Source organism: Polyodon spathula, chromosome 1 (assembly GCF_017654505.1).
Source record: "Polyodon spathula isolate WHYD16114869_AA chromosome 1, ASM1765450v1, whole genome shotgun sequence".
NCBI lineage: Eukaryota > Metazoa > Chordata > Actinopteri > Acipenseriformes > Polyodontidae > Polyodon > Polyodon spathula.
This window is the reverse complement of record NC_054534.1, coordinates 33,299,712-33,313,902: the sequence shown is the minus strand read 5'-3', so window position 1 is coordinate 33,313,902 and position 14,191 is coordinate 33,299,712. Positions and strand designations below refer to the sequence as shown.

Below are 14,191 nucleotides of genomic sequence, written 5' to 3'. Positions count from 1 at the left end.
GCCGAGTGCACACACCCACCCAAGTTTACTGCTTTAGAATTGGAACGCAACTGATAAACCCCTTTTCTGAAAAGGCTCCTGTCTTCTCAGTCATGGTGACTGGTCTGAAACCTGGTCTCTCTTGATAAATAAACTTCATTTATCAACCCAATATTATTGAGAGTTATTGTTGGAAGTGCATGTGTTCATTATGAAGTGCATACTGTCTCTTTCTCTTGTATATTCTCAGATGTGTTCATTATAAAGTGCATGCTGTCTCTCTCTTGTATATTCTCAGCATGCCCTGGACCTGCAGCTGGTGGTGGCTAACATCTTGCAGCTGCTGGTTCACACAGAGAGGAATCAGCAGATGCTGTGTGAGGCAGCCCTTCACTCCAGACTGCTCCAGCGTTGCAGCGCAGCCTTGGCTGACGAGGACCACCCCCTCCACCCCCCGCTGCAGAGGATGTTTGAGAGGCTGGCCTCGCAGGCCTTACAGCCCATGGTCTTGAGGTACTGGTCATCTGCACAGCTTGCAGGTTACACAGGCTCGGGAATGGCTGAGCCCCACTGAAAGTTAACAATGTGATGTGTTAAATTATTCATTGATTGTGTGCTCTGTAGAAACTGCCAGCTTTAAGTCTTATAAACTGAGAAGTTATTTGTAAAATACCACAAAAGGTATTGCATTATAGTAGCTTCAAAAAAATATATATCTATATTATATATATATATATATATATATATATATATCTAATATATAATATATATGTAGCACATAATAGCACTGTGAAGGCATCTCCAGAGTAACTTTCACATCATCAGCTTCTCAATGTCAGGCTGGCTTGGCTTGTTAGCTGTAAACCTTGCTTAGAAAGAGAAGAAGCTGCATGGTCTATTGAACTCTTCAATATGTAAAGAACACTGTTTGTATGAGATGTGAGTTTAGATGCTTGGTTTTAAACAGTTCCTTTTATTAATATCAGTGTATTGAGGGTCCTATAGGTGGTGGTTATAAAATCTGCTTTGTTGTTTTTGGTGACCTTTTATTACTGTTTTAAACAATACAAAATTACATCATCACTACAGATACTGTGGGGTTGTCATTCTGGTATCAGTGACCTGTCTGTGTAACTAACAACCCATTTCCACAGAGTACAATGAATCTCAATTGTTTTGTGTTAACACAGTGAGTCTTTGTGTTGTTTTTTAACAAGGGAATTTCTCCGCCTGGCAAATCCATTGAATTGTGGTGCCTGGGACAAGAAGCTATTGAAACAGTACAGAGTCCACAAGCCCAGTTCTGTATGGTTTGAACCTGAAATGAGAAGTAAGTTGTGTACTCTTGGACTGTTTTGTTATCCTGTGCGTATTGAAATGGTTACAAATCTAGCTCTTACTTTCACATGAAAAAAATGCAGTGTCAGGCCTGATTTGTGGAATAGATAGAATAGTATTTGATCAACTATTAAAAAGATCAGTGGTTCAGTTTAAATGTACACAGATTCATGTCAGTATGCATTTCAGTGAATTTCATCAGAAGTTAGTCATTTAAACACATTGTTAGAAGGTGTTTGTGAAGGACATGCTGTCTGTAGTGCAGCGTGGGGAAGCTTGTCCAGTGACAGTGTTTCTGAAGGACATGCTGTCTGTAGTGCAGCGTGGGGAAGCTTGTCCAGTGACAGTGTTTCTGAAGGACATGCTGTCTGTAGTGGAGCGTGGGGAAGCTTGTCCAGTGACAGTGTTTCTGAAGGACATGCTGTCTGTAGTGCAGCTTGGGGAAGCTTGTCCAATGATAATGTTTCTGAAGGACATGTTGTCTGTAGTGCAGTGTGGGGAAGCTTGTCCAGTGACAGTGTTTCTGAAGGACATGCTGTCGGTAGTGCAGCGTGGGGAAGCTTGTCCAGTGACAGTGTTTCTGAAGGACATGCTGTCTGTAGTGCAGCTTGGGGAAGCTTGTCCAATGATAATGTTTCTGAAGGACATGCTGTCTGTAGTGCAGTGTGGGGAAGCTTGTCCAGTGACAGTGTTTCTGAAGGACATGCTGTCGGTAGTGCAGCGTGGGGAAGCTTGTCCAGTGACAGTGTTTCTGAAGGACATGCTGTCTGTAGTGCAGCTTGGGGAAGCTTGTCCAATGATAATGTTTCTGAAGGACATGCTGTCTGTAGTGCAGTGTGGGGAAGCTTGTCCAGTGACAGTGTTTCTGAAGGACATGCTGTCGGTAGTGCAGCGTGGGGAAGCTTGTCCAGTGACAGTGTTTCTGAAGGACATGCTGTCGGTAGTGCAGCGTGGGGAAGCTTGTCCAGTGACAGTGTTTCTGAAGGACATGCTGTCTGTAGTGCAGCGTGGGGAAGCTTGTCCGTTGACAGGCCTTCACGTACCAACACTGCAACTCTCTGGTGTAGCCAAGTCAGCTACTTGTGCAGATAATACTTCAAGTGAGCATATTGAAGCTGTAAATACATGAGGTGCCTGTAGACCAAACAATGTTATGAAATGATAGCCTTATTTGAACAATTGTGTGAAAAAGATAGGGATTGTATTTTATGTATTTACTTATGTGTGGAAACTGGTGTTGGAGTACTGTGTTTTTTTTTTTTTTTTTTACAGCTGTATTAACAGAATCCAAAAATGTACCTGCTTGAAAAATAAATCAAACTAATTCTGTGTTGCAAAGGAAGTTAGCTGAGCCATCTTGGAAGAGAAATCCACTTGTTCAGAACTGCTTGTGTAGAACAAAGAAAGTTAACTTGTTTGGTTCTCAGTCCTTTTATTAATGGTAATGTGCATCTGCTTGGCTGAACATTGCCTTATGTATATTCTGTGACAGTATGTGCTTTTGCTTGTTGTTGTTTCTTTTCCTCCAGACAGTATGACCATGTCGATGGAGGGCCCAGACAGCGTGTTCGCTGTGAATGAAGATAATAACCACTACAGGATAAGCAGGAGTCTTGTGAGGTCAGCAGAAGGAAGCTCAGTGCCTCTGACCAGAGTGAAGTGCTTGGTCTCCATGACAACCCCACATGATATCAGGCTTCACGGCTCTGCAGTCACCCCGGCCTTTGTGGAGTTTGACACATCTCTGGAAGGGTTTGGGTGAGCTGCTGTTATCTGCTTCTGCAAGTACACGTGTCAGAAAAGGAGATACCTGTTTTAATATAAGAAGCTTCTGAATGCCGTGCAGAACATTCATAATAAAGGCACAGAGGCATAGTATTCACAACATTCATAATAGAGGTATACATCCATATTATTCATAATAGAAGTGCACATGTATAATAGTCACAACATTCATGTAGTCCAAAAATAATGGAGTGTAGGTGGGGCTGGCAGAGTTCAAAGGTTATGTTGTCAAATGATTTCAGTGCTATGAGAAAGACGGCTCAGTCCCGGCAGTTCAGATTCTCCAGACGCGCAAAAGAAGCACACAGCCAGATAAAGAGATTCAGAGAAAATGATCACTCAGTATTGGAAAAACAGAACCCAGAACCACTCTGAACCATTGAAAACAATGCGAGTTACATTTATAGCCTTACTAAGTTCCACCCATATCCCGCAAGGGGTATTTGAGACTTCATATATGCACACAATAAATACTGTACCATTTACATTTTCATATTTATAAAATTCTCATTCGTCAATAAAGTATTGCCTCAAACTGCTTGTATATGAATACTCTGAGAGACCAGTAACATGATTGACAGGCATGTCTTTTACTAAGACAACGAGCTCACATCATAAGATGACATACTGATCTCTGCATCACAGGGCACGTATGGGGCACAGTGTGCATTCATATAGTATATGTTTTGTGTTGGGTCTCAGGACCTGCCTTCCTGTTTGACAGCCAGTTTCAGTCGTTTATTAATGCGAGCGGAGGAGACTAAAGGAAGTGTAGCTCACAGCTCCACTCTGAGAGTTAGGGCTCCACAGGGCATTAGCAGGTTACGAGACTGGAAATCAATAGGCACTTATTTTACTTCCTTTCATACTGTTACAATATTATCAAGCTCATGTTTTGCTGTAAACTTGTGTTTTGATCTTGCAGAATTACGTGAAAGCGTCACTTAGAGTAGTCGTTTGTGTTCAGTTTGTTAAAGGAAACATCAGTTAAACATTTCTTTCTCAATGTTCTAAACAAGCCTCTATTTTGGGATATCACTGTCTTTGTAAACACCCTGCGATCAGCCCACCACCTCCCCCGCCTCCAGCTTGCAGCAGCTCATCTAGGGGATAGCACCCCCTATTGAATTTGGTTTTCTGTTACCACGTCATTATGTTCTCTAGGGCTTATTTTGTGCCTGTATCAGAACTCAGCACTGTGCATGTGTGGATACACCGTCAGTGAGTGCGTGCCAGCCTGATATTTAATTTCATACCTGTGTAATTCCCTGCTCTGTGTGTTCATTGTTGCTCATTCTGCTTAGTTAATTGTTTAACAGGCCTACCAATTATTATTATTTGTTTTATTTTATTTTTTATCGTCTCACTTCAGAAATTAATTTTGATTTAAAAAAGCCATTTTGTGTTCTAAACAAGCCTCTATTTTGGGATGTCACTGTCTTTGTAAACACCCTGCGATCAGCCCACCACCTCCCCCGCCTCCAGCTTGCAGCAGCTCATCTAGGGGATAGCACCCCCTATTGAATTTGGTTTTCTGTTACCACGTCATTATGTTCTCTAGGGCTTATTCTGTGCCTGTATCAGAACTCAGCACTGTGCATGTGTGGATACACCGTCAGTGAGTGCATGCCAGCCTGATATTTAATTTCTTACCTGTGTAATTCCCTGCTCTGTGTGTTCACTGTTGCTCATTCTGCTTAGTTAATTGTTTAACAGGCCTACCAATTATTATTATTTGTTTTATTTTATTTTTTATCGTCTCACTTCAGAAATTAATTTTGATTTAAAAAAGCCATTTTGTGCTGGAGTATAATGAGCTGAGCATATAAAAATCCAGAATCACTGGGAACACACATATTGAGCAGATGACAATCAGAATCATTGGAAACACAACACTGAGCAGAGAACAATCGGAATCATTAGGAAAACACACTCTGAGCAGACAACAGTCAGAATAATTGGGAACACACACACTGAGCAGAGAACAACCAGAATCACTGGGAACACACACGCTGACCAGACAACAATCAAAATCATTAGGCACACACGCTGAGCAGAGAACAATCAGAATCATTAGGCATACACACGCTGAACAGAGAACAATCAGAATCATTAGGCATACACACGCTGAGCAGAGAACAATCAGAATCATTAGGCATACACACGCTGAGCAGAGAACAACCAGAATCATTAGGAGCACACACACAGTGAGCAGAGAACAATCAGAATCATTGGGAACACACCCAGTGAGCCAATAAACAGGCAAGAAGAGCAATGTGAAACTCTGTATGACGTTCAGTCTTTTACCTGCAGTTGTTCTGCCTGCCTCTATTTCAATTTCTCCTTTTCCCCTCAGCTGCCTCTTCATGCCAAGTTTGGCTCCACATAATGCTCCATTGAATAATGTCCCTGCATCTGGAGTCAGTGATGGGGCTGTTGTCAGTGGAATAGGAAATGGTATGTTTTATTGTGCTGTTGATATTCCATGCACAATGATGCATTCTTGGGTAGAATGTGCTTGATGGAGAAATAATAGGCAGATTTTCCACACAAATAACTGGTTTTAAATGTTGGTACTACTGTACTTTTATCATGTTACCTAGACTCAGTGTCTTCAGATCAGATTGTATTCATTCTAGACACTGTTAAATTGTCACTTCAGAAATGTCACATTGTATTTGTCTAGGGTTAATGTTAAGACCTGTGCATGATGTCATCAATAGCTAAAGAACTGACGCCAGCCTGTATTCTTAGTAGTGTGACATAAAAGAGTAAATTGAAGGTTTTCAGCTGACAAAATCCTCTTGAAATGTCTGTAAGTGGAGATTTATATATAGACTGCAGCTTGAGACTGCCTGGCCTACAGTTAAAGGTCACATGGTTGAAAATGTACATATTCATTTTTATGAGTATACTTGTTATACTGTAGAGGTGTTTTTTGTGTTGTTTATAATATCTGTTAACCAGTAATGGTGTACTTTTGAATGCATTACCAACAAAACTAAAATTAAAAAAGTTTATTAATGTTCTGTTTCCTATGTGAAGTTTAAATGAAGGATAACCATGATTTAAGTGTGGCTTGTGCTACTGGGACACCCAATCCTTAAAAATATTTTTTGAAACTTCCTGGTTCAACTCCCAAACAAGATTAAAAAAAATCGAAAAAGTATATATGTTGATATAACATTTTATTAAAGAAGTATGAGAATGGTCCCGTTTCTTCTTTATTCCTCTGCATTTTGCTCTTCTTTCTTGTGTTTGTAGGTGAAAGGCTGTTCCCACCTCCGTCTGGCCTAACCTACTCCTCATGGTTTTGCATTGAGCGCTTCAGCACTCCTCCTAATCACCACCCTGTGCGGCTCCTCACTGTGGTGCGAAGGGCCTCCTCCTCAGAGCAGCACTACGTGTGCCTGGCCATCGTCCTGTCCGCAAAGGACAGGTCCCTCATCGTGTCCACCAAAGAGGAGCTGCTCCACAGTTATGGCAAGTGCTGACGAATTATAAAGGACTAGAAGGAACATTCTTGTCAAATTTGAAACCTTATCTGACAGTATTTCTTCCTTCACTTAATACAGTCATATTAAGTAATTTATATGATTTGTTCTGGTAGTTTTTTCATTCCTCAAATGTTGCCTCAGATTTTCAGAATAGTGTGTGACTTCTAGATGGTTGATAATAGATTTCAAGTTAGTTGCTACTGGATATTGTGCAATCATTGTGTTAATGTGTCACCTAATACTCTGATAGAGATGCTCAGGTATCTCCTGTCCCCTAACACACTGATAGAGGGGCTCGGGTATCTCTTATCCCCTAACACTGATAGAGATGCTCAGGTATCTCCTGTCCCCTAACACTCTGATAGAGATGCTCGGGTATCTCCTGTCCCCTAACACTCTGATAGAGATGCTCAGGTATCTCCTGTCCCCTAACACTCTGATAGAGGGGCTCGGGTTTGTCTGATATGTTCTTGTTTTGTTTTCTTCTCTTCATAGTGGATGACTTCAGCGAGGAATCCTCTTTTTATGAGATCCTCCCCTGCTGTGCTCGTTTCCGCTGTGGTGATCTCATTAGTGAGGCGCAGTGGCATCACCTAGTGTTGGTGATGAGTAAGGGCATGCTGAAGAACAGCACAGCCACACTCTACATTGATGGGCAGCTGGTAAACACTGTCAAGGTATGTCTAAGAAAATTGGGTTAAGGGTTTTGGAAGGCTTAATATTTATAATTTGTTTAATCCTTTCAACACTGGGATCACATATACTGCCAGTCCCTCCCCCATTAGCTAAATACTGTCACTCAGATAAAAGCTGACCCTTGCTGGCTTTAAAACCCCATTCCAAAAGGGATGTGCTAAAGCATTTCATATTTATGAGAGTGGGTGTACATGAAGGCATTTATGAATTGGAGGAAGTAAATCTGAAGAATAGCGCATTAGAGCAATCATTGCAGCTAAACTAAAAAGTGTCATCATCTGTGCAACATTTAAAACAAAACAGTTATTGGATTGTATATGTTCCTCTTAGTTGTGACTTTTACTTTCCTCTAGAGAAACGCTGATCCAGTCCTGATGAAATTTGGGAAGGTCATTCTTTAGCTAGTTATTAACAGTGTCTGAATCTTTTGCTCTTTGGAGTATCTATTCCTTTTGTCTGTTCCTGTCCCTCTGCCACTGCATCACATTTACATTTTCACATGTATGAGCGACAGATGCAGGTCATGTTGATCTGCATTAAAAGACAATTGTATGTACAGCTGTGGCTGGGAAGTATGTTACTAACATGTGTTTTCAATGCATTCTTCTGTGTGTGTGTGTGTCTAGCTTCACTATGTCCACAGCAGCCCTGGAGGCTCTAGCTCCACAAACCCCCCGGTGGTCAGCACAGTGTACTGCTATGTGGGCTCTCCCCCTGCCCAGCGCCAGCTCTCCACACTGGTGTGGCGCCTCGGTCCCACACACTTCCTGGAGGACGTCCTCCCTGCTTCCAGCGTCTACACCATTTATGAATTGGGACCAAACTACGCCGGGAGCTTCCAAGCAGTCTACCTCCCAGGTAACTTCAACTTCTGTTTCTTCATTTATTTTAGCAAAACTGTTTGTAATGCAAACCTCTAAAACCCACATTAGCCTTGGGTTTCATTCCTTCAATACTGCAGACCTCATATTTACTGCTGAGGAATTCTCCTTGCATTTATATAGGGGTTGGAATTCTATTTACTTACATTACACCAAATACCAAAAACTGTTTGATTGTACAATTTGATAAGTATCTTGACAAACCTAACCTATGAAATTTTTAAAATTTGTCATAAAAATGATTTTCTCTAATGGGGAATTAGTTAATGAATTCCTTCCTTGTTTTGAAGGGAACGATTGTTCCCCCATTGGTAATCGTTTCATCATGATTGGTGGACTACCACCATGGGCTATAGAGGGCGCTCTAGCTCCATTACCTCCCTGTATGTTACAATCACACAATTTCTGTTGTTTGTCTCGGTAAAAACTGCTATTAGTTTCAGGGTGGTTTTATTGAAAGTAACGGACAAGCTCACACTCTCAGAAGCAGAAGTGAAACCGTTCTTACACTCACTGTTAAACAGAGAGATGAGGAAACGCAATAATGACACCAAACACACTCCATTGAAAACGGGAACATACACCACACCCGAGCTTTGCTGGTGCAGCTCTCAACAGCATGGCACGAGTCTTCACTAACTGCCCCACTCAACAGCAAGGCATGAATCTTTACTAACTGCCCCACTCAACAGCACGGCACGAGTCTTCACTAACTGCCCCACTCAATAGCATGGCACGAGTCTTCAGTAACTGCCCCACTCAACAGCATGGCATGAATCTTCACGAACTGCTCCACTCAACAGCACGGCACGAGTCTTCACTAACTGCCCCACTCAACAGCATGGTACGAGTCTTCACTAACTGCCCCACTCAACAGCATGGCATGAATCTTTACTAACTGCCCCACTCAACAGGTACTTTAATAAAGTACTTTTTTCGCTACATTGTTTTATACAGGGAACAAAAGGCAATCTACATATGCCCGTCTATATCGTATATCATTGTTTCCGTAGTTATACTCCATATGTTATATCCCATCTATATGTATATATACATATTAATATATATATATATATATATAATATATCATATATTATATATTAAAAGCTAGAAGATTTTTTTTTTGTTTTATCCACCCCCATATGAGGTTTCCCTGCAAGAAAGAGTTACTCAACATCCAGTGAAGGTATAACTTCACAGCATGGAGTAGAAATCCACATGTGGGGTGTATATGAAACATTGAAAATCATCTTATTTGCTGTGTTTTTTTTTTTAACTAAAGTTGGATTTGCATGAATATTAAAAACTGCTCACCAAAGTCAATATTGTTTTTAATCAACATGTAATTGCCTGCTGTCACTGATTAAACGATTTAGCAGTTATGATGGTAATGAGGCATGCTTATGTAAGAAGTAGAATGGAACCTTTCCAATTACTGTAGAACAGCACGTGTGTAATAATGTGTCCATAGCCACTGCACTGATCCAGTGTGGCATGAAGCATCACAGGGTGTGTGTTTGGGCAGAATCCACCTCATTATGAAAGGGTTCTGCCCTTGTCAGCATGTCTGCACACCGTGGATTTCAACACCAGTGCTTCACACCTCTCATTGGGGAGTGTGGCTGATGCTACGAATAGCTAACTGAGTGGAGATTATACAAGTGCTATATTGTATGAAAGGTGATTTTGACTTGGAGAGGTGTTTTGGTTATTTGACATTTCATTTTGTAGTGCAATGAAGTAATGGGTATTGCTGCAAAGTTGACTGTCCAGAATACTGCATGATCAATTCTAAATCTCACAATCAGGTAACTGTCCTCTGAAAGCCAACAGGACTTTTAATTTTAGAATCTTGAAACTTGCTATAAACAGCTGTAAAGAATCCAAGCTACCATTGGTGTTAATAATAATAATAATAATAATAATAATAATAATAATAATAATAATAATAATGTGTAAGATCCTCTGCAGAGCTCATCAGGTGTATGTAATTGAGCTTGTATATTAATTGACAGCAATGCTTCACTAATTCCACAGCATTGTTAGTGTGGAATGTGTGTGAAACCTCGTGACACGTTCCTCTTTGCAGGTAAAGACTCCAAGGCTGAAGCCGCTGGTCCCTGCCCTGTGGCCCTGGTGCCTGAGGAGAAGGTTTCCTTTGGGCTCTCTGCACTCTCTGTGTCTGCGCTCACTGTCGCCAAGATCAGGAAAGTGTACAACAAGCTGGACGGCAAAGCCATCGCTAAGCAGGTGAGCACTCGCTTGCAATGTAAGAGCCACTTGCTTCGTTCTTAGGAAACATTTTTATTCCATCTGTTTTATTTCACCATTTTTATTTTCAAGTTAAATTGATCTTAGCTTCTTATGCATATCTTTTAGAGAAGTCTTAAATACAACTATGAATTGATGCATATTTGATTTCAGTTTTAAAGGCAGTTTGTGAACTGGACCAACACAGTATTCTGAAAGATGTTGAATCCACATCAATTCAATGTACTGTCCATGCCTGGATTAAACCTGCATCATAGGCAAGGATATAATAATTCCAGGCTTTTCATTCTGCTTACAGATTACCAGCGTTGCTGTATTGTGTTTTACATGCTGGTATCATTTGGACTGAAACGAGTTTTAATTAGGTGCTTTTCATATATTTGTGTACATTTTAATATATTGTTAGGCAGACTGCAGTAACGATTCATAGATCTATCTAAAGCCTTTTTAATATAATTGATTGTTAAGCCTACTAGATCTATAAATCAGTCGTTGTTGTTCTTTTTAACCTAGTCATTTTCTAATTGACTTCTCCAGTTGACCGTTTCCTCCCATGAAAATGCTACCCCAGTCAAGGTATTGCACAACTCTGCAGGGCATCTAAATGGACCAGCACGCACTATTGGGGCCGCCGTCATTGGGTACTTAGGTATGTAGCCAAGAGTGACACACTGGGCTGCACTGGCAGCAGCTCAATGCACAGCCTGTATTAATATAAGAGTGACACACTGGGCTGCACTGGCAGCAGCTCAATGCACAGCCTGTATTAATATAAGAGTGACACACTGGGCTGCACTGAAAGCAGCTCAATGCACAGCCTGTATTAATAGAAGAGTGACACAATGGGCTGCACTGACAGCTCAATGCACAGCCTGTATTAATATAAGAGTGACACACTGGGCGGCACTGACAGCTCAATGCACAGCCTGTATTAATAGAAGAGTGACACACTGGGCTGCACAGCCTGTATTAATAGAAGAGTGACACACTGGGCTGCACTGACAGCTCCATGCACAGCCTGTATTAATAGAAGAGTGACACACTAGGCAACACTGACAGCTCAATGCACAGCCTGTATTAATATAAGAGTGACACACTGGGCTACACTGACAGCTCAATGCACAGCCTGTATTAATAGAAGAGTGACACACTGGGCTAGACTGACAGCAGCTCAGTGCACTTCTGATTTCTCATCAGTGTCTGAGTTGTGAGTTCCTATCCCAGCTGTATTGAAAGGTTAGACACATGATCCAGAGATGATGTCTTATGTTTACTTGATTCGTTTCTTCCAAGTAAAAAAAGAAAACGTACTCATTTGTTTTCTGGGCAGGCTATGACTCAGATACAAGGATGCTTCCAGCTATGTCAGCAGTACTATGTTTTATAACACAGTCTATATAGGTATTTATATATATTTATACAGTAAGCTGATGCAAAGAGGTATATTGTAGTAGCACAAAACATGTTTTTCTCTTATTAGGAGTGAGAGAATTTGTTCCCAAGCCAGTTGCAACAAACCTGCAGTATATCGGGGGAGCTGCAGCCACCCTTGGCCTGGTTGCCATGGCGTCAGATGTTGAGGGACTATATGCTGCAGTAAAAGCTCTGGTGTGTGTGGTGAAGAGCAACTCTCTGGCCAGCAAGGAGATGGAAAGAATCAAAGGCTATCAGGTACCAGCATGAAGGACCCACATTATTCAAATGGAAATGTTTATTCAGTGGAAGTCATATCTGTGAAAAACATATTTAAGATACAGCTGTGACATTAGTGATCAGACAAGTATGGATATTCATCTTTGATCTTCCTAGAACATGATAATCTTCATTACCAAAATCCCTGGCACAATATTGTCTCTGTTTCACTGTGACTTTGATATGTTTACACACTCTTTAACCCCAAACTGACATAGCAGATCAGGGTAGAATTTAATGTTGGAGTGTGCATACAACTGGTGATAAAGACATCTCCAGTCAGTTTTTAGATTACTTATTATTTATCATTTAGCAGAGGTTTTTATCTAAAATGACTTATAGAGACCTGGGGGTGAACTGTGCATCACAACTGCTGCTGCAGAGTCACTTACAATAGGACCTCGGTTTTACGTCTCATCCGAAGGACGGAGCACAAGGAGGTTAAGTGACTTGCTCAGGGTCACACCCCCAGCGAGTCAGTGGCTGAGCTGGGATTGATCCGGGAACCTCCTGGTAACAATCCCCTTTCTTCAACCATTGGAACACCAAGCCACCTGACTGTTTGATTTTACCACTAGTCTTCCCTGAGCCAGCCTGTCCTTCTACACACACTGGAGGACACACTAAGAGTGGGATTTGTACTGAATAGCTTTTGTCCCTGTTGTTGTTTCAGGTCCTCATTTAAATGTTTTCTCTTTATTTGTACGTGCAATTCCAGTTACTTGCAATGCTGCTGAAGAAGAAACGCTCCCTTCTCAACAGCCATATTCTTCATCTCACCTTCTCTCTGGTGGGTACAGTGGATAGCGGCCATGAGACCTCCATCATTCCCAATTCCACTGCCTTCCAAGAGCTGCTCTGTGATTTTGAGGTAAGTTGTGTATCCTTCAGTCTGCACAGACAGCGTGCTTACTGCTGCTTAGCAGTACCATACAGAACTGCAGTATTTACAGAACCGCACTGCTTGAGATGCAGTTGGGCCACAGTCGAAAAGTCTCCTATTGAGCAGCACCACATCCTGTAGCACCTGCCATTCCTCGATGTCCTGACCAGGGCAGTCTGGCAAGTGAGATCTGAAGGGAATTCAGGATGCTGGGCCAGCAGAGTGAAACTCACACTGCCAGTCTCTGTGATTTATAACCCAAAGAATCTTCCATTTCCATCTGTGGAAGACTGCTCCATTGAACTCTTGACTTGTTCATGCTCTACTGAATCGGAAGCAGATGTTTAAAGTGTAGTTTTAGTCTGGGTAGCACAATTGCACCTGAGAGGAATTATGTGAGCCCTTGCCCCCTTCGAGATTAAATGTTTTTTTCTTGCTGTACTGTACTCTAGAGTAACCCCCCTATTTGATTGTGAGCGTGATGACTGGGATGCACAGCTCTCTATGCAGTGATGGTGTCTCCCTGTGTGTTGCCGGTATAACAATTGCACTCTGCTGCTTGCAGGTCTGGCTTCATGCTCCATATGAACTGCACCTGTCCCTGTTTGAGCACTTCACTGAACTTCTTACAGAATCAAGGTCAGAGTCCAGCCTTTATCATTCAGGTTATATTATTTAAAAGGGGCAACATGTGTTAAAAGCTACCAGTAAAGCATACTCTGATATTGTGAACACATAGCTTGTTATTGAAGAAAGGATGAATAAAGGACAGTCAGATCCAATTTGTATCCGTTACCTTACAGAGAGCAGACACGTTTGTGTTGTATGAATTCTATTAAGTATGTATACAATTGTCTTGAAGTTTTTTTTTTTTTAAGAAAATACTTTCTTGACAGCATATTTACCAGGGCCAAAAGGAATGGAAGAAATTATCCAATTAGTTTTGGGTTTGAGTGTGCCTGTGCTTTGAAAGGCTGTGTAATATATGTATTTTACCTTCACAGTGAAGCAGATAAAAATTCCAAGTTACTGAGAGAGTTTCAGCTGATCCCCAAGTTGCTGCTCACGCTAAGAGATACCTCCCTGTCCCAGCCCACCATTGCAGCCATCAGTAATGTGCTCAGTCTTCTGCTCCAGGGCTTCCCGAACAACAATGATGTACTCAGGTA

General features: G+C 41.5%; 1 protein-coding gene across 3 annotated transcripts in view; it reads left to right on the top strand.

The window, feature by feature from the left end:
- The window catches only part of LOC121317543 (WD repeat and FYVE domain-containing protein 3-like), a 97,002-nt gene that overhangs the window by 42,446 nt on the left and 40,365 nt on the right, over positions 1–14,191 (top strand). For all 3 annotated transcript variants that reach the window (XM_041253601.1, XM_041253610.1, XM_041253590.1), the window contains 13 exons: positions 278–492; positions 1,197–1,309; positions 2,847–3,075; positions 5,459–5,559; positions 6,367–6,585; positions 7,095–7,276; positions 7,922–8,153; positions 10,266–10,426; positions 10,985–11,096; positions 11,928–12,118; positions 12,858–13,010; positions 13,588–13,661; positions 14,027–14,188. In XM_041253601.1, coding sequence (XP_041109535.1) covers positions 278–492; positions 1,197–1,309; positions 2,847–3,075; positions 5,459–5,559; positions 6,367–6,585; positions 7,095–7,276; positions 7,922–8,153; positions 10,266–10,426; positions 10,985–11,096; positions 11,928–12,118; positions 12,858–13,010; positions 13,588–13,661; positions 14,027–14,188 — 2,144 coding nt within the window. The remainder of the gene's footprint in view (positions 1–277; positions 493–1,196; positions 1,310–2,846; positions 3,076–5,458; positions 5,560–6,366; positions 6,586–7,094; positions 7,277–7,921; positions 8,154–10,265; positions 10,427–10,984; positions 11,097–11,927; positions 12,119–12,857; positions 13,011–13,587; positions 13,662–14,026; positions 14,189–14,191) is intronic.